This window comes from Xyrauchen texanus, chromosome 24 (genome assembly GCF_025860055.1).
Source record: "Xyrauchen texanus isolate HMW12.3.18 chromosome 24, RBS_HiC_50CHRs, whole genome shotgun sequence".
Lineage (NCBI taxonomy): Eukaryota > Metazoa > Chordata > Actinopteri > Cypriniformes > Catostomidae > Xyrauchen > Xyrauchen texanus.
The window spans coordinates 28122453-28141133 of NC_068299.1; the positions used below are offsets into that span (position 1 = coordinate 28122453).

Here is an 18681-nt window from a genome sequence, read left to right on the forward strand (position 1 = left end):
CTTTTTTTTTTTTCTTTTGGGGGGGTTAAAAATACAATAGGAGATGTTAGGCCAAGAGACTAATTCACTTTCATTGTATGGAATAAAGCTGCATTGAAAGTTAATGGTGACTTGAGTCTGAGAGTTTCTAAGATTCTGCAACGCACCTTTTGTGTTGCGCAAAAAAAATACATTCAAGTTTGGAACAACATGAAGTTGAGTAAATTATTACATATTTTTTATTTTTTGCGTTAACTATTAAAATTATATAGCCTTGGGCTGTCATCATTTTATATGACAAGACTTGCTATACTTTAATTTTGCCATATTATGCGTAGTGAAGAAGACAAATCTTTAAACATCTGATTCAACAAGCGTCAGTTTGGAATTAATTTATGCGGAGGAGGAACCGGAAATACGCAGCTGTTGTATGTGCACACATCCGCATGACTCTTGTGTTTGTATTAATGGGTGTTTAAACGGCATCTGTACGCACTGCAAGACGGCCTGGCTTGCATGTCTAGTGCCTGTCCCCCACCACAGGAGGGTAAGTTAGGAGAACACAGCCGCTTCTTTTCTCTCTCTCTCGGGCGTTCAAAACGGAGCCACCAGCAGCGTTCGCGCAACAATGAGCTCGGAACAGCCGAGCGACAATGAGGAGCCCGAAGAGCCGCGCTCCACCATCGTCCGCGAGTTGGACCCTGAGAGGCAGAAAAGCGATGAGGACAGGGGCTCCACGAGACCACCATCTCCGCCAGCGGGCAACGAGAGTGCCGGTGTGTCGGGCAGCTCCAGGCTCGAGTTGGCTGGAGACGGCGGGACGAGCTCGAGGTGCAGGGGCTCGAGCGCGGGTGACTCTCTGTTCTCGTGGATCTGCAATAGGACAATCCGCAGGGGGCCGCTCGTAGACCCTGCTCGAGATCATTACCGTACCATGACACGGCTTTACTCGTCCATGAGTCCGGCTGCGGATTCGGTCAACCTCAGTACACAAACACACGGTGCTGTCTTTAACTTGGAGTACTCTCCGGACGGGTAAGTAAAGAAGAGGCAGTGACTGAGTTCAGTGTAGCTAATGTTCATTTGTCGATCGTGGCCTCTATCGAACTTTAAGTGGATTTTTGGTTTGTGTGTGTGTGTGACAGTTTTCATTAACTATAATAACACTATCTAAAACCATTTTCGTTAACTAAAATAAGAACTGGAATTTTTTGAAAAAAATAAAATTAAACTAATTATTTTTCTTAACTCTAAAGTAAAAAATAATATTGTATTCGTTTCCCTTTTAGTTTTGGGCAAAGTCGGACACTCTTGGAAATTTTACATTTCTTGGCCCTCTTAATTATGATCCAAACACACATAACCTGTCATTATATACCTTTGAGAAAAGCTCAGGATGTCTTCTACTTTAGTCAAAAGCAAACATGAAGAAATTCTTAATACTGAGATGCAAAACCTTTGAAGATCCTCTGTTGACCAAATGCCAGAGGAGAAATTATTCTCTAGAAAAGATCTACGTGTTTTGAATAGATGTTTTATATTTTGTAACACTTTTACATCTTAAGTCATTATGTAACATTTATACAAACATTACATCTCAAATTTCTGTTATTTGCTTTCCCCACCAGTGGACATGAAATGAGCTCTGCCACACATCCCAAAGAAAACATGGTCAATTTAAATCTTCAAAAAGCGAAAAAAAAAAGAGCGCGCAAGATTTTGCCCAAAAATGACAATTCTCTTATTTACTCACCTTCATGCCATCCCAGATGTGTTTGACTGTCTTCTACTGAAGACAAATATATGATGAGAATATCTCCGCTCTGTAGGTCCATACAACATGTGTCAACAAGGTCCAAAGCTTTGAAGCTCTAAAAAGCACATAAAGGTAACAAAGTAATCCTTAAGTGCTTTATTTTATGTTTTCTGAAGAAAGCTAATCAGGTTTGGGTGAGAACATGCCAAAATGTAACTCCTTCACTATAAATCTTGTGCTTGCAGTCAACATTAAAGATCGCCAGTGAGACTGATTTCAAGATTTACAGTAAAAAAAAAAAAAGCTGCATTTTGTGCTTTTTGGAGCTTCAGTGTTTTGTACTGTGATGACTTGCATTGTATGGAACTACAGAGCAGAAACATTCTTCTAAAAATCTTCGTGTTCTGCAGAAGAAAGTCATACACATCTGGGATGACATGAGAATGAGTAAATGATGAGAGAATTTACATTTTGGGGTGAAATATCCCTTTAATTGGTTACTTCCCAAAGATTAGTTAAGAAATGATTTATAATCTTTGAAGGAAATTCATATGGATGCAATGGGGATCAAGTTTAAATGTCCTATTTTACCCTATGTTATAAAATTGGCAACATTTACAATCCAAATTAAACAACATAATACAAATAGATAGCGGTTACATGAGCTTTCCCTGAGAAATGTAATGATGTTTGACATTTTGAAATGATACCAGTAAATGCTTCTCCTTTGGCAGCCAAAAAATACTAAAACCAACAGACAAACTGTGAAACTAAAACTAATTTGGAATGACAGATTGATATGAAATAAAACAAAATTAAAAATTATAATAGCTCAAAACTATAATAGCTCTGGTGTGTGATGATGAACTAAATTTTTGCAGTTCTTCAGAAACAAAAGTTGGAAAAGCCTTGGACTTGCTAACACCATAAGCTAGCAATCAGTTAACTTTGAGTTGGGAACATAAAAATAAACAGACTTTCTGAATACTAATGTTAAATACTAACAATAATGGTAATGGCACATAAAATTACTCTCAGATGTTGAAGTGGAAATCTTTTAAGTCAGTTGCATTTCTGATCACTCTGTTCTGACAGACCGAAATGGGCTCACCTGTCATTTCTCATTTTCATAATTACCAAATAATGCAACTGTTATTTTGTATCTTTATATATTGTTATTAAAAATACAAATTGTGCACACACACCAAATTAATTGAAAATATAATTTTTTTTAATTTCTTTGCCAAAATAAAAGTAAAAAAATAAAATAAAATTTCCCTAGTCCAAAATAGAGAAATATTGGCAAATTCCATCTTTCTACACTCTTATAAAATTAGGTAGCAGACACAGTAAGTTTAAAAATATTATAATATATCCTTTAAAATTAAAGGGAAATTCTCCAAATTGAAGGATCACCCTCATATGTCTTTTATAGGTCAGTTTTGACGGTTGCTTGTGAGCAGACAGAGGTGCTTTTGTTCGACCCTGTTTCCTCCAGACATATCAAAACACTGGTGGAGGCTCATGAGGATTGTGTAAACAACATAAGGTACATGTGCACATGAACATAATTGATTGCAATGTGGGAATACATCAGTTACACTTGCAAAAACGGTTTCAGGAACAATTTCATATAAAGCCAAATTTACAGCCTTTACACTGGCGACCAAAGTTTGGAATAATGTACAGATTTTGCTCTTATGGAAAGAAATTGTTACTTATATCACCAAAGTGGCATTCAACTGATCACAATGTATAGTCAGGACATTACTGATGAAAATTACTATTACAATTAATTACAAAAATTACAATTTTCAAAACTTCTTAAACTTCAGAGATCTCATCATATAATCCTAAACATGCAGCAATGAAAGCTTTGCAGGTCTTTGGCATTCTAGCTGTCAGTTTGTCCAGATACTCAGGTGACATTTCACCCCACACTTCCTGTAGCACTGGCCCATAGATGTGGCTGTCTTGTCGGGCACTTCTCATGCACCTTCTAGTCTAGCTGATCCCACAAAAGCTCAATGGGGTTAAGATCCATAACACTCTTTTTCAATTATCTGTTGTGCAATGTCTGTGTTTCTTTGCCCACTCTAACCTTTTCTTTTTGTCTTTCTGTTTCAAAAGTGGTTTTTTCTTTGCAATTATTCCCATAAGACCTGCGCCCCGAGTCTTTACTGTTGTACATGAAACTGGTGTTGAGCGGGTAGAATTCAATGAAGCTGTCAGATGAGGACATGTGAGGTGTCTATTTCTCAAACTAGAGACTCTGATGTACTTATCCTCTTGTTTAGTTGCACATCTGGCCTTCCACATCTGTTACTGTCCTTGTTAGGAGCCAGTTGTCCTTTGTCTTTGAAGACTTGTTGAACACCTTTTGTATGATATCTTCATGTAACACAGTTGAAGGATGGGCAAGGAGGAGGCGAGAACCGGCTTGTCAACATAAATTATATTTTAATGAGAAACTCAAAAACACATAAACAAACACACATGACGGACATGTCCGTAATTCTCTCTCTCTCGAACAATCGTCACCGGCCGCCTTTATCCCTCGCGCGCCTCATCAGGCTGATTGGGGACCGGGCGCTGATATTCCGACCGGCCCGCCCCCTCCGCTCCACACTCCTCCCGGCGTTATCTCAGGCCGGGTGCCACCGGCATGACGTACACCCCCTATCCCTGGGGCGGGGTGTATCTTGCGTCCAGCGTGGTCATCCCCGCCTTCCTCGCCCTGGGAGGAGACAGGAGGGAAGACAACAACAACAACAACAAAAAAAAACAAAATAGGCGAGGAAAAGGCCAACACGGTGCGACAGGGAGAGAGAGGAGAGAGAGAAAAGCTCACTCACCGGTTCTCTGATGTACCGTCGCGTGGTCCTCGAACACTCCTCCACACTCAGGCGGACGACAGCCGCTCCAACACCGGGCGAACCGGAGTGAAACCGCCGACCCCAGCGGATAGAACGCGCCTCCGCTTTTCTGGCGGCAAATGGGGACACTCCTCCGCCCCTGGCAGCGGCTCTACCGCTCCGGGCGGTCGGAGAGTTTCTTCCCTCCTCCCTCGCGGACGGCGGTCTTCCCTCGACCCCTCCAGCGTCTCTGGGGACGGCAGGGCACTCCTCCGCCCTCGGCAGCGGCTCCCTCGCTCCAGGCGGTCGGGGTATCCAGTCCCCACTTGCCCCGCGGACGACGGCCGTACCCCGCATCCGGGCGGTCGGGCTACTCCGTCCCCGGCAGATGGCAGCGGCGCTCCCTGGGTGGACGGCAGTGTCGAGGACTCTGCGACGGGTATCCCTCCTCCTTCCGGGTTTCGGCACCAATGTAACACAGTTGAAGGATGGGCAAGGAGGAGGCGAGAACCGGCTTGTCAACATAAATTATATTTTAATGAGAAACTCAAAAACACATAAACAAACACGCATGACGGACATGTCCGTAATTCTCTCTCTCTCGAACAATCGTCACCGGCCGCCTTTATCCCTCGCGCGCCTCATCAGGCTGATTGGGGACCGGGCGCGCGATATTCCGACCGGCCCCGCCCCCCTCCGCTCCACACTTCAGTTTTTTTTTGGCAATTTCAAGCATTGGATAGCCTTCATTCCTCAAAACAATGATTGACTGACATGTTTCTAGAGGAAGCTCTTTTTTGACCTAATATTGACCTTAAGACATGCCAGACTATTGCATACTGTGGCAACTAAAAAACAAACACAAAGACGATGTTAAGCTTCATTTAATGAACCAAATAGTTTTAAACTGTGTTTGATATAATGGCAAGTGATTTTCTAGTACCAATTTAGCATGATTACTCAAGGATAAGGTGTTGGAGTGATGGCTGCTGGAAATGGGGCCTGTCTAGATTTAATTAAAAATGACTTTTTTCAAATAGTGATGGTGCTGTTTTTTACATCAGTAATGTCCTGACTATATTTTGTGATCAGTTGAAGGACACTTTTGTGAATTAAAGTACAAATTCTCTTCTGAAACAGCAACATCCGTACGTTATTCCAAACTTTAGGCCGCCAGTGTACATGTTGAACTTTTGCCATTTGCATGATTTTGTTCATCCAAATATTTAAATTGTCATCACTGACTCATCCAAACCTGGAGGATTTTCTATCTTCCATGGATCACAAAAACAGATGTTAGGCGTAATGTCAGCCTCAGTCATTATTCGCTTTCATTGCGTCTTTTTATCCACACATTGAAAGTGAGTGGTGTATGAGGCTGACATTCTGCCTAACATCTCTTTTTGTGTTCCATGGGTTTGGAACAAGAGGAGGGTGAGTAAATGATGACCGAATTTTCATTTTTAGGCAATCAATCCCTTTGAGGTGGATGACTATTGTTTTGTCTGTGTGTGAGATTTTATGGCTGATGATGTATACTGTTCAGGTTTCTTGACAACCGACTGTTTGCGACCTGCTCCGACGACACCACTATTGCATTGTGGGACTTGCGGAATCTCAACTCGAAGGTGTGCTCATTGCATGGCCACGCCAGCTGGGTCAAGAACATAGAGTATGACACGCACACACGTCTGCTTGTCACATCTGGATTTGATGGAAATGTCATCACCTGGGATACCAACAGGTATGTGGGTTGTGGTTGGGGGGTAAGTGTGTGTTTCCTGTCTCATTTGAGGTTGCTTATGTTAGGATTGTGTGCGACTGCGAGTCATTCTGCCTGTTGTGTGTTTAGGTTCACAGAAGAAGGCTGCCCCCACAAGAAGTTCTTCCACACACGATATCTAATGCGGATGCGTTTGACTCCAGACTGCAGTAAGATGTTGATCTCCACATCCTCTGGTTACCTGCTCATCTTACATGACCTTGACCTCACCCAGAGCCTTGAGGTTGGCAGCTACCGCATCCTACGAGCCCGCAGAGCTTCACTCAGCACAGGTATAGACATGCCATAAAGCACAAGGGTAGGTGGCATGAAATTTAAAGCAGTGACAGCAGTGTTTTGTGGTTTGACATGCTATAAGTAAACACTTTATCATTGTTCTGTAATTATTATTGGGGCTGCTGATTTAACGCATTAATTCAGTGTGTTTAATTATATAAAAAATTATGCGTTTAAAAAAATCCATCCAATTAATCATGCCCCTGGACTGTAATAAAATAAGTTTCTACCATCTGAACAATTCAAGCTTAAAGTACTTTAAAGCCCTGTTCACACTGCCAGCAACATTGTCACTTGAAGTCACTAGTCCCTGCACTGTAAAGTCTCTAGTTGGCATTCTCACTGCTGTGTCTCTAAGGTTATTTGGGAAAATTCATGGGAAATAGTCCTATTTTTCCTACATGAGAATGGAAAATATTTGTATCCAGTGGAACTGTCGTGGACTCAGGGTAAATTTTGCAGAGTTGCAAAGCCTAGCTACAATTCTCAACCCCTTGGTTTTTGGTCTTCAGGAGACAAAATTACCACCAGATTTTACCTTCTCTTTTAAAAATGTTACAATTGTAAATTATTTTGGTCCTACTAATAGACAGACTTCTGGTGGTACAGACATTTTAATCAGAAACAATGTGATTCATAGTTGCGTCAATGTGAACCATAATTAACAGGTAAAAGCATTGCATTTGACCCTGCAGAGAACCATTACAATATGTTTCATATACATTCCTCCAAATCTTACTGTAACACACAAGGACCTGGATGCACTAGTAGCCCAACTCCCTCCTACATGTATACTCATGGGAGACTTTAATAGTCATAACACCTCTATGGGGAAATACCCATTATGACACCAAGGGGAAGAGGATAATCATGCCATATGTCTTCTAAATGATGGATTCAGCACTTGCCTACACCCAAGTCACGGAACATACTCTGCAATTGACCTAACAATTTACAAACCTGAATTATTTTAAGACCTCTAATGGAAAGTGTAGCAGGACCTTTGTGGTAGTGTCCACTTTCCATTTAATACTAACCCTAAAAGGAAAAGAAGAAGCTCTAAGAATACCAAGATGGCAGTTTAAAAACATAAACTAGGATCATTTTCAAAAGTTTTGCTATGAAAGGTTTAATGAAGCCTCTGAAGATGATCCAGATGCTATTAAACCGTTCTCCAGCACACTCGTCTCCATAGCAAATGAGACCATTCCAAAAAACATAATAAAATGCAAACGGATGCCATGGTTTGCTGATAAAAGCAAGACCACTATAAAAGAACGGAAGAAAGCGGAAAGATTATTCTTCAGAAGGCCAACAAATTAAAATCTTGTTAAGGTTAAAATAAGTAGGCCACAAGCTCAAAGAATAATAAATGAAGCTAAAAGGAAAAGTTGGATACAGTGTGTATCTGGTCTGACATCAAGTACCTCAACAAGAAATGTCTGGAATCTGATTCGAAGTATGAAGGGCAGGAATGATTGAGCTCAAATCCAGCACATCAAATATCAACACACTATTCTAACTTCAAAACAACAGATTGCAGAAAATGTTTAAAAGAACTCCTCCATTGAGAATTGCCTTAATGCCTTCCAAGTTTTTTGAGCACAGGATGAAAAGAAAGGTATACATTTTTCATCTAATAATAAGGAACCCTATAATCAACTGTTTACAATGGAAGAATTGTCACGAGCTATAAACGGAGCACATGATGCGGCAGTGGGACCAGATGATATACATATGCCTCACATTATCCTGTCTCTACTTTTAAAACTTTTTAACTCTATTTGGATACCAGGGAACATTCCACTCTCTTGGAAAGAAGCAATAATCATTCCCATCCCAAAAGCAGGAAAAGATCGTAATGACCCCAACAATTACTGCCCAATATCCCTGACAAGTTGCTTATGCAAAACCATGGAGAGAATGGTTAATGAACGTCTAGTATGGATCCTGGATTAGCAACATCTCGGAAGTAAAGTTCAGTGTGGCTTCAGAAAAGGGAGAAGTACTGTAGATCACCTCATCAGCCTTGAAAGAGATGCTTTCATCAGAAAAGAACATGAAGTGGCTGTCTTTTTTGACACATACCCATTTGTATTTCTAATTTTGTATCAAACAGACATTTTAAAGTCAGAGTAGGTAATACCCTATCTGACCCTCATAAACAAGAGCTAGGAGTAACATAAGGAAGCATTTTATCAGTTAGCCTTTTTAGTATCAAAATCAACGACATTGCAAACGCCGTCGGGTATCCATTGCAGTCTTTATGTATAATGTATCATATTATGAATAACTTTTAACAAAAGTTATGGTCAGTATCAAATGGTTATAAGTTTTCAAAGACAAAGTGTTTGTATGCATTTTTGCCAGCTACTCTCTCTCCATCTTCACCCAGAGATATTCATGGATGGTAAACACATCAGAGTTGTTAAGGAAAACAATTTCCTTGGAGTAACTCTTGACTGTAAACTGAATTTTATCCCTCACAAAAAGATTTTAAAAGATAAATGTCTTAAAGCCTTGAACATTTTAAAGGTTTTAGCTAAAACAAAATGGGGTGCAGAAAGTTCAGTTCTTTTTAAAGTTTCAGTTTCTTTTCATGCCTGGATTATGGAAGCATTGTGTATGGATCAGCCAGGAAATCATATATCCGACTCTTGGACAGTACATCCTCAAGGCATACATCTGGCTTTAGGGGCCTTTAGGACATCGCCATTTCAAAGTTTTAATGTAGAAGCAAATTAACTTTCTCTGGAGAACAGACGCCTGAAACTAGTCCTACAGTATACAACAAAGCTGAAGACCAACAAAGAAAACCCAGCCTACCATCCTATTTCACAACCCCTTCTTCAAGCCTATACAAACAAAAACCAAGACATATCCATCCTTTTGGACTACGGATCAAACCACATTTACAAAATCTCAAAGTAGATCTGAGCATACTGGAACACTTTAGTAAAATTCCTCCCTGGAACTTCAAAAAACCAAAACAAGACTTAACAAGAAACAAAAAAATCTGAAATCCAACCAAATGAATTTCAACAACAACTCCTTTTCATTAGAGAAATATTATATACACAGATGGATCAAAATCTAAGGATCATGTATCATCTACATTTGTGATCAACCATAAAAAAAAAAGGAATAGCCCAATCACAGCTCAATTTTTACAGCAGAGGCAAACGCTATCGTCTTAGCACTGGACTTCATAAAGACTATGCAACAAAGAAACATTCTAATAATTTCATATTCAAAATCATGTCTTCAAGCAATGTCATCTTTAAAAAATGATCACCCAATGCTTGTAAAGATTCTATGCAAACTGCTGGATTTGGAGGCCCAAAATGTCAATATCTGCTTCTGCTGGGTACCTGGACACTGTGGAATACCAGGAAATGAGGAAACGGACACTGCTGCAAAAGAGGCTTTATCGGTGGATTTCAGTGTCCAATGCCTCCCACAGACCTAAAACACATTATAAATTAATATATTAAAAACAAATGGCAAACTGAGTGGAATCAATGCATCATGAACAAACTACATGAAATCAGCCCTATTGTTGGCAAAGTAAATTTCTTTCTGTTTTCAAATCGCTGGGGCCAGATTGTCTACAACTGCTGTCGTATTGGTCACTCCAGGTTGACAAGTTTTTAATATTAGGAGAAGATTCACCAACATGTACCTTCTGCCAGAATCCATTATCCCTGAAACATGTTTTATTAGACTGTACTGGTCTTAACCCAGTGTGAAACCTTTTTTATTCAGTCAGCACTTTTGAGGACATTTTTATCAAAATAATGCAATTTTAGAGTTTTTAGGAAAAAGTAGAATTTAAAAACCTTTTATAGAATTCCTTACACTTCTCACTATGGAAATATCCAAAGAAGCTGGCATGGCATTAAAACAAACAAACTAAGGTTATTTGTGGACTCCACAACTGGCTATGGCTATAGAAAATCTGATCTGAGAGATATATATATATATATAGTATATATTTATTATATATATAAAATTGTAATTTGACAAGGAATTGGTTATCTTGCCTCTAATACACTGTAGAATGTTCATTTCTAAAGTGTTTTATAAAACCTGCAGCAGTGCTCAATGCATCGTTTCACGAACAAGATTAACAATCTATCAATGTATGAATCAAAATCACTCAGAATGCCAGCAGATTCTGACATGGTATTCCAGGCATCATGGTTTTGCTATATCCATGTCTCGGAGTACAGACAAATGATACTGAACAGTGAAATCACTCACAGCTTCTGATGTGTTTTTCTGAGTTTAAAACTACATTTAAATTGACGGCACCCTAATAACACTGTCTATAACACAATGCTCCCAAAGTGCCATGTCTTTAAAAAAGCCCTTATAATATTAAACAAATTAAATTGCAAAATGCATTCCTGTGGACTGTATGCCAATGAAAGGCTTATGTTCAGTTAAATGGAAATAAATAACAATTGCCTTCTAAAGCAACTTTTTGTATAGCCTAATCAATGCTTTACTGGTCTGCCACAATGTATATATTTAAATGATCTTTTATACTTACTGTATATAATGTAATGTATTTTAATTATCTATTATTATATTTATTATACCAGTATATATTCTGTGTATAATTATTTAATTATAATATATAGAATTATTTTTATATGGGAGTCTTTCTTGGCATATAATGACATATGTGATTAATTGTAAGTAATTAATCTGCATACAATAATTAATTTGATTTAAAAATAGATTGGCAGCCTTAATGATTAAACATGCAGTTTTTATGTCCTCATATAACTTGATAGATAAAGAGATCCAAAATTGTGGAAAAACATAGGAAATGGTAAGCAGTTACAGCACATAAAATATACACTTTCACTTATGTATTCATAGATGTATATTTAAAGAAGAGTTCACCCATTGTGTGGTAAACAACAGGAGATATTAGGCTGAACTACAGACTCGCCATTCACTTTTATTTAATATTTTTTCCATAAAATTAAAGTAAATTGTGTCTGATGAAATTAAATGAGCTTGTACATTCGACCTAAAATCTCCTGGCAGAGAAAAAAGTCCTATGAAGAAAGTCATATGAGGGTGAGAAAATAATGACAGAATTTTAACTATCCCATAAACCTAAAATCTTTATTGATTATGGTTTATATCAATGTTATTTGTCAACTGCCCATTAATAAATACTGTAAGGCATGAGTCTGGGATGAACTCTGAGATCTGAAATTAGGAGATGAAATGCAATATGAAAATGTATTATTAGTATTTAAGGGTTGATATTTGCTATAGAACCGCCTGATCTGACACAATTATGCAACCATAAAGGTTGATTGTGTGGCAAAAAGTAATCTTGTACTTTGTATTATCATCATTATTGATATTAAATTTGTTTTTTCTCTCAGAAGGTTCATCAGCAGGCTCCAGGTCAGGAGGTTCTCGTCATACCATTGACAGCAAAGCCCATCCCCACAGAGAAGGTTAATTGGAATGCTTTCATTACACTAATATAAAAGTTAAGCAAATATTAGTAGTTTAGTCCCTTTATTTTTGCAGACGTTCCTTGCCTTAGCAGTGTTCTGCAGCAGTTTAGTTTATGCATTTTTCAAATCAACTAATGGTACCATTCACAGTTACTGCAAGTGCTACTTTTTGAATGTTTGAAATTAGTAGCAGTGCGTCTAGCATTCTTTTGCATTTTGCAGTCTTTTTTTTTTTTTTTCAATTTGGCATGCCCAATTCCCAATGCACCTCATGGTGGTGTTGTGACTCACCTCAATCTGGGTGGTGGAGGACGAATCTCAGTTGTCTCTGTTGGTGAGACCGTCAATCCGTTTATCTTATCATGTGGTTTGTTGAGCGTGTTACCTTCGAGACATAGGCTTCACATTATTCTCCATGACATCCACGCACAACTCGCCACCTGCTCCACTGAGAGCGAGAACCACATTATAACGACCATGAGGAGGTTAACCCAACGTGACTCTACACACCCTAGCAACTGGGCCAATTGGTTGCTTAGACTTGATGAGCTACCCATGCTCCCCTTGCATTTGCAGTCTTAACAATTAAGTAATTGCATTTAAGGTAGTGTTCATCCACCAGTGATAAGGTCTTGTATCACCCTGATGGGTGGTTTATTTTGCGATAACAATCGGCTAACTGTACATTATCCCACTTTTTACACAGCTACTAACCAAATAAGTAAATAAACATTAAATGTTGATTTGCATTGAAATTATGTGAGAAGTAATAAATTGCTGAAAAGCTGAAATCCACCTCTTGTTTTCATTGGAGTTCAGTTTGTGTTTATTTTGTAATGAATGACTGTGAGTGCCCATTATGCATCATCTTACAAGACTACTTTCTAAATAAATGCATATGAAACATTGATTTAAATTGAAATAATTTTATTAGCTTGCTTCTAGAGAGATCGCACAGTGATCCGAGAAGCAGGAAAGTGGATGTGCAGTTGTTATATCAGACCTCTAGATGGCACCATTGACCAATCAGAATCGAGTACTCCAGAGCGCAGTGTAATATGTGTGATAATTGTGGCTCTGAAGTAATTCTTTAACTCCAGTGTTCTCTTTTCCCAGGGTTGTCACCCAGAAACAGTCTTGAGGTTTTAACCCCAGAGATCCCAGGTGAGCGGGACCGTGGAAACTGCATCACCTCCTTGCAACTGCATCCTAAAGGCTGGGCCACACTGCTGCGCTGCTCCAGCAACATGGATGACCAGGAGGTCAGTGACTTAACCTAAACAACGGGTGGAATGTACAAAGAAGTACAGCATGATCATCTTGGCCATAGACGCCATGCCCACGCTCAGATAATCCCACCCCTAAATTACACACAAAAACTGTGGGTGGTTGCTTGACATTTAATTCAGGTGGTTTTTTTCCTGTCTCAGTTTGTGGGTACTGTCCAGAATGTGCTGCAATGTGGACCAGACATGCCACTAAATTAGGTCTGGCTATGTGAGACTAGCACGATGATGGAAACACACTTCTGTTGAAATGTGAAAAACTATTTTATATTAACCACTTTTAAAGTCTATTTTGTTTTTCTGTCTTTCTACAGTGGACTTGTGTGTACGAGTTTCAAGAGGGAGCCCCACCTCGACCCCCAGTGTCTCCTCGCTGCTCTCTGCGTCTCACGCACTACATTGAGGAGGCCAACGTTGGTCGTGGCTACATTAAGGAGTTGTGCTTCAGCCCTGACGGACGGCTCATTTGCTCACCGTACGGTTACGGTGTACGCTTGCTGGCCTTCGATGAGCACTGTGCAGAGCTGACAGACTGTATGCCTGTAAGGACGGCTCTGCTGCGGGAGGTCCGCTCCATCTACTCTCACAGCGACGTGGTGCTCACCACAAAGTTCTCACCCACTCACTGTCAGTTCGCATCAGGCTGCCTCAGTGGACGTGTCGCTTTGTATCAACCACACTTTTAACCATAAACGCACACAAATTCATTAGAATTTAAGTTGATTACTAAACTATATCTTGGACTTTGTAGCTGTTGCAAGTAGGAGAGGCATTTGATTGGTCACACAAATGTTGATGGTGCATAATGGGAGAAGGAAACTACTGGATAGTTCATCCAAAAATGAAAATTCTCATCATTTACTCACCCTCATGCTTTCTTCTGCAGAACACAATGAAGATGTTTAGAAGAATATTTCAGCTCTGTACGTCCTCAAGTGAATGGTGGCCAAAACTTTGAAGCTAAAAAAAAGCAAAGATTTATACAAAAAGGTCTTAAATATTAGATATTAAATATTTGTTTCTCACCCACACCTATCATATTGTTTCTGAATATATGGATTAAAACACTGGAGTCATATGGATTACTTATATGATGACTTTGTGCTTTTTGGACCTTGTGAGATCTGATCATCATTCACTTGCTTTGTATGGACCTACAGAGCATACACATCTGGGATATCATGAGAGTGAGTAAATGATGAGAGAATTCATTTTGGGGTGAACTATCCCTTAAGCAGTGTATGTGATTTTCTGTTTTGGTCACGGCATTGTGTATGCATGTGTTTGACCTTGTACAAGTGAGTTTATCATTTTTAGATGTAATTGTTTTTTACACTGTGTAAACCGTTCGAACGTATTAATGTGCAGTAAAGAAAGACAAAAACATTTGTTTTTCCTCACAGTGAAGGAGGTTGAAAGTGGGCGGTCACAAATGTGAGCATTACACTAACCAGGTACAACACGATAAAGTGGCAAGTGCTAAAAGTTTGTTCTGTATAAATCTTGTTCTGACCTAACCTAACTTACTGTATACTGTGTAGCCCCGCCCACTGAAAAAAATCTCAAAACAGGTGAAGAATTGACAGTATTTTTGATTGCTTTTACTGTTCTGTGTAGCCCTGCCCACTGAGAAATCTCATTGTCCCAAAATCCCACTTCACATAACTATATTAATTGTCAGTTATCTTTCAGTGTGTACAAATTGCTTGTCGCTGGAAACTTGATGCATCACACCTGGTTAGGCCACGTTGCTAAAGGATTGTCAAATGCATTACATGTTCACTCATCCATGCAGCAATGCTGTAAACCTTAAGCCAATCATTTTCATGTATGACTCGCCTGAATGTAAGTTGGTAATTTTGTCCATGGTGGCAATTTTTTGCATTTTGCCAAACATTTTAGTCATTGCAATGCCACATTTGTTTTCAGAAACATATTTTCTGAAAGTAAGTTGCATTTTTCTTACTAATTGTTTGTTTTTTTACTTTTGGTGGACTGCTTGTCCTTAACACTAACTGAGGTATGATTTGTAGATTGTCAATGCAGTATGTACCATGTGTGAGTGAGTGTTAGTATGAACACCATTACTGTTGACTGAATGGTCTGGAATTATTTTGTATTGCATACACTCCTGGAACCTACATGGACAATCAATGGTCAAGGGTTCATCCCGAAATGTTCTGACGCTCATGACAATGGGATATTGCCGTTTTGATGCAGGTTTAACTATTGAATGAGTGTTTTATATTGTAGGATACCTTGAATTTAGCGTTCTCAGAATAAAGAAAATGGAAATCTGGGTGTTGAGCGTTTCTGGAACTATACCAGATGCTCCTGCTTACAAGTTGCTAAATAGTGACCATGCTCCAAGATTAAAATAGTAAAAAGCAGAGTAACAGCGAATGTTACCTTTACTACATCCATGATTCTCATACTTTACTCATGTTAACATTACTAAGGAAGCAGTGATAAAGATAAATAAAGGAACTTTTTCACAAGCCAGTGTAAGTTCTGTTTGACATAGGCAAGATTTGTGTTGTAAACAAAAGAGATGTTTGGAATTTGTTAAAGTAAAAATTAGACAACATGTATTGGCATACTTTGGGCAGCTAGAGTGCACTAAATGAACACTGGTATGTAGCCCAGATCAAGCAGGACAGGGATGTAAAACTAATTTTAGGTCAAGGCTGGCAAGTCTGTCGCCTCTTGTGGGCTGAAATTTGTATTTATTAAACCATGGTGTGCAAGATCAACACAGTCTTCTGAAAATAAAAAAGTCCAGAACAAAGAAAACATGGAATTTACTCATTTCATACACCAGAGGGTTTTGCACAACATAAGAAATTGATAATAGTGAGGGAGGTATGAAAAAAGATATAGGAGAATGAAAAATGTCACAAAAAAAAAAAGGTTCACATGGTCAAAGAAAACCTGGAAATATCAATGAATTTAAAACAGATGCAAAATAATGAGAGGTGAAAAAGAAGAGAAAGTTATAGCAGGTGTTCTATCTATATATTTATAAATGTATGTGCTGTATAACACGTTTGGCTGCAGTGAAATGTCCAGCTGGGGGCGTCAAAAGCAAGTAAAATTGTGTCGTATTCAGATGCAGTTTTAAGGTGAATTTTAGATCATTTGTTTTACAATATACCTAGAAGAGAATCTATAAAACAAACTCCAGCCAATAGGCAGAATAAACACAAAGAACGTGTAGATGCATCCACATACTGTCCCAAAGGTGTGTTCCTCCCCAAAACAAGCTCCAGCCTCTAGTGGAACCAACACACATACACACACACAAAAAAACTTTCAGTTTCCTTGGTCAGTCATACGAATGTTCAGTGCAGCGGATGACCTAATAATTTGTGCCAAACAGTCATATTTGTTTTATCTGTGTGACATGAAAAAGTTACAGAATTTCAGAAAGAGTCCCTGGAAAGAGTCCTTGGCTTGGTTTAAAAAAACAATACTTTTTTTTTTTTGGACCAGGGAAGACATTTTTAGTTATCAAATTTGTAAATTTGATAACTAAAAATGTACTGTAAACAGTAGATTTTGATTGTACATCAAGGAAAATTAGATTCCTCATGATACAGTATGACACCTTTGAAATAAATTTTACCAAGTGATTTCTACAAGCATACCAGATCTTATGTCATGGTCCAGGCCTTCCAACTTAATGACAGCATTTGCAATTCCAGCTTTTGTGTCCTTATCCCTGATCACACCCTTCATCCCTCTGTGCACCTGCAAAAAGCAGAGAGATAAGAAAATAAATTGAAATGTGTCCCAGCATTAAAATGTGGCTTGCTGGACATTTGGAAAGTGAACTGACCTGCTCCATGTACAGCAGTTGAGACTATTTGTTATTCTCCCACTCGATAGGAAGCTCATTGGCATGTGGGAACTTATCAGAGGACAATTTTACAGTTACTTCAAAACAGTTAGTGTGGAGGTAACTGAAGTCATTCATACCTATTAAGTCAGATGAAGCAAAAAATACAATACAGTATGTAAGGAACAAAGCTTCAAAGCTTCTGTCCCTATTCAATAGTAATCTAATTTGGGCGAAGTATTCCTTGTAGTACATGAAAATTATTGGAAAAATGTGATTATCAATTTGTTCTCTGTGTGTGCATGTTTGTTGTTTACTCACTCCCTGGAACAGTGTGCCAATCCTGCAGGAAAGCGTGACAGATTCTCCTATCTGGGTTTGCATCACCAGATTGGTGGATGCATAGACAGTAGCCAACCAATGAAAGAAATTGTTGGCTGGGGTAGGCGTGTCTACAGTCGAAAGGGACCACCAGCTCTCCCCCATGCAGTTTAGCACTCAGCACAAACGGTATGTCTTGCATACAGTATATATCCAATATTTATTCCAAAGTGGAAGTTTTTCTTTTAAAATGTTTACTTTTGCACCATGTCTTTATACTGCCAAGTTCATAAGGCTCTGGGCTGCTTTCAAATTTTGTGTAAAAATGCAATGCTCTATAAAGCCATGCTAAAATCTACCAGGTATCACTTGCCGTGTCTGCAAACATGAAGAGTACCTCCACAAATTGATTTTCACTAGCGTTGTGCTATTTACAATAGTCCTGTCTAAACACAGGTTTGAGTTGAATTTCTAAACTGTTAGTCAAAGTCCCGATCAAACTGACTCAGATTTTTTTTTCAAAATACTGTAAGTTTCCACATATAAACCTATGACCTCATCACATGACTCTCAACTCTAACTGGATTGGATGTCACACTAACAGGTTAGTAAATTAAATAAACAATATTAATAAATAAATATGTTTTGCCAAAAATATTTCAACCAAACTTACATGTATAAATCCTTGTAAACAAGTAAACACAAATAAAATATGAAAATGAAAAATATGAGTTACACAATTTTGACTCTTTTTATAAAAATAATCGACCAATCTATGACAGTGAGCACACCTTAGTGAACTATTTCATTAATAATAAAATTGCGTAAATTATTACTACGGTAATAAATATATTATTATGCTATAATTACTATTGTAATTAAACTAAATTATTACTATACTGTTACTATAGAAATAAATGTATAATTTTTTTTTCTATGGTAATGAATATATTAGTACTATATTGTTACAATGGTGATAAATCTATGATTATGCTACTATTATTATATTATTACTTTGTAAATAATCTGTTACTACACCATTATGTAGTACACCTATTGATATTATAACTATGTATTGAATTTATTATTACTATATAA

General features: G+C 38.4%; 1 protein-coding gene and 1 long non-coding RNA gene across 2 annotated transcripts; one reads left to right on the forward strand and one right to left on the reverse strand.

Moving 5' to 3' along the window:
* Positions 1–418: 418 nt before the first annotated feature.
* On the forward strand, positions 419–16203 carry wdr32 (WD repeat domain 32). The gene is made up of 7 exons (XM_052090116.1): positions 419–1014; positions 3171–3284; positions 6137–6334; positions 6443–6645; positions 12061–12135; positions 13255–13400; positions 13739–16203. The coding sequence occupies exons 1-7, from the start codon at positions 608–610 to the stop codon at positions 14108–14110; spliced, it is 1515 nt and encodes a 504-aa protein (XP_051946076.1). The 5' UTR covers positions 419–607; the 3' UTR covers positions 14111–16203.
* Positions 16204–16296: 93 nt separating this feature from the next.
* Positions 16297–17751, reverse strand: LOC127617944 (uncharacterized). The gene is made up of 4 exons (XR_007967386.1): positions 17584–17751; positions 17263–17402; positions 17072–17174; positions 16297–16696 (listed from the first exon to the last, which is right to left on the reverse strand). It is a non-coding gene; the product is annotated as an uncharacterized LOC127617944 (long non-coding RNA).
* Positions 17752–18681: the final 930 nt, after the last annotated feature.

Coding starts and splice junctions, on each gene's coding strand:
- wdr32 (XM_052090116.1), top strand. CDS start 608: ATGAGCTCGGAACAGCCGAGCGACAATGAGGAGCCCGAAGAGCCGCGC. Junction 6,335..6,442: donor ATCACCTGGGATACCAACAG/GTATGTGGGTTG, acceptor TTGTGTGTTTAG/GTTCACAGAAGAAGGCTGCC. Junction 6,646..12,060: donor CAGAGCTTCACTCAGCACAG/GTATAGACATGC, acceptor TTTTTCTCTCAG/AAGGTTCATCAGCAGGCTCC.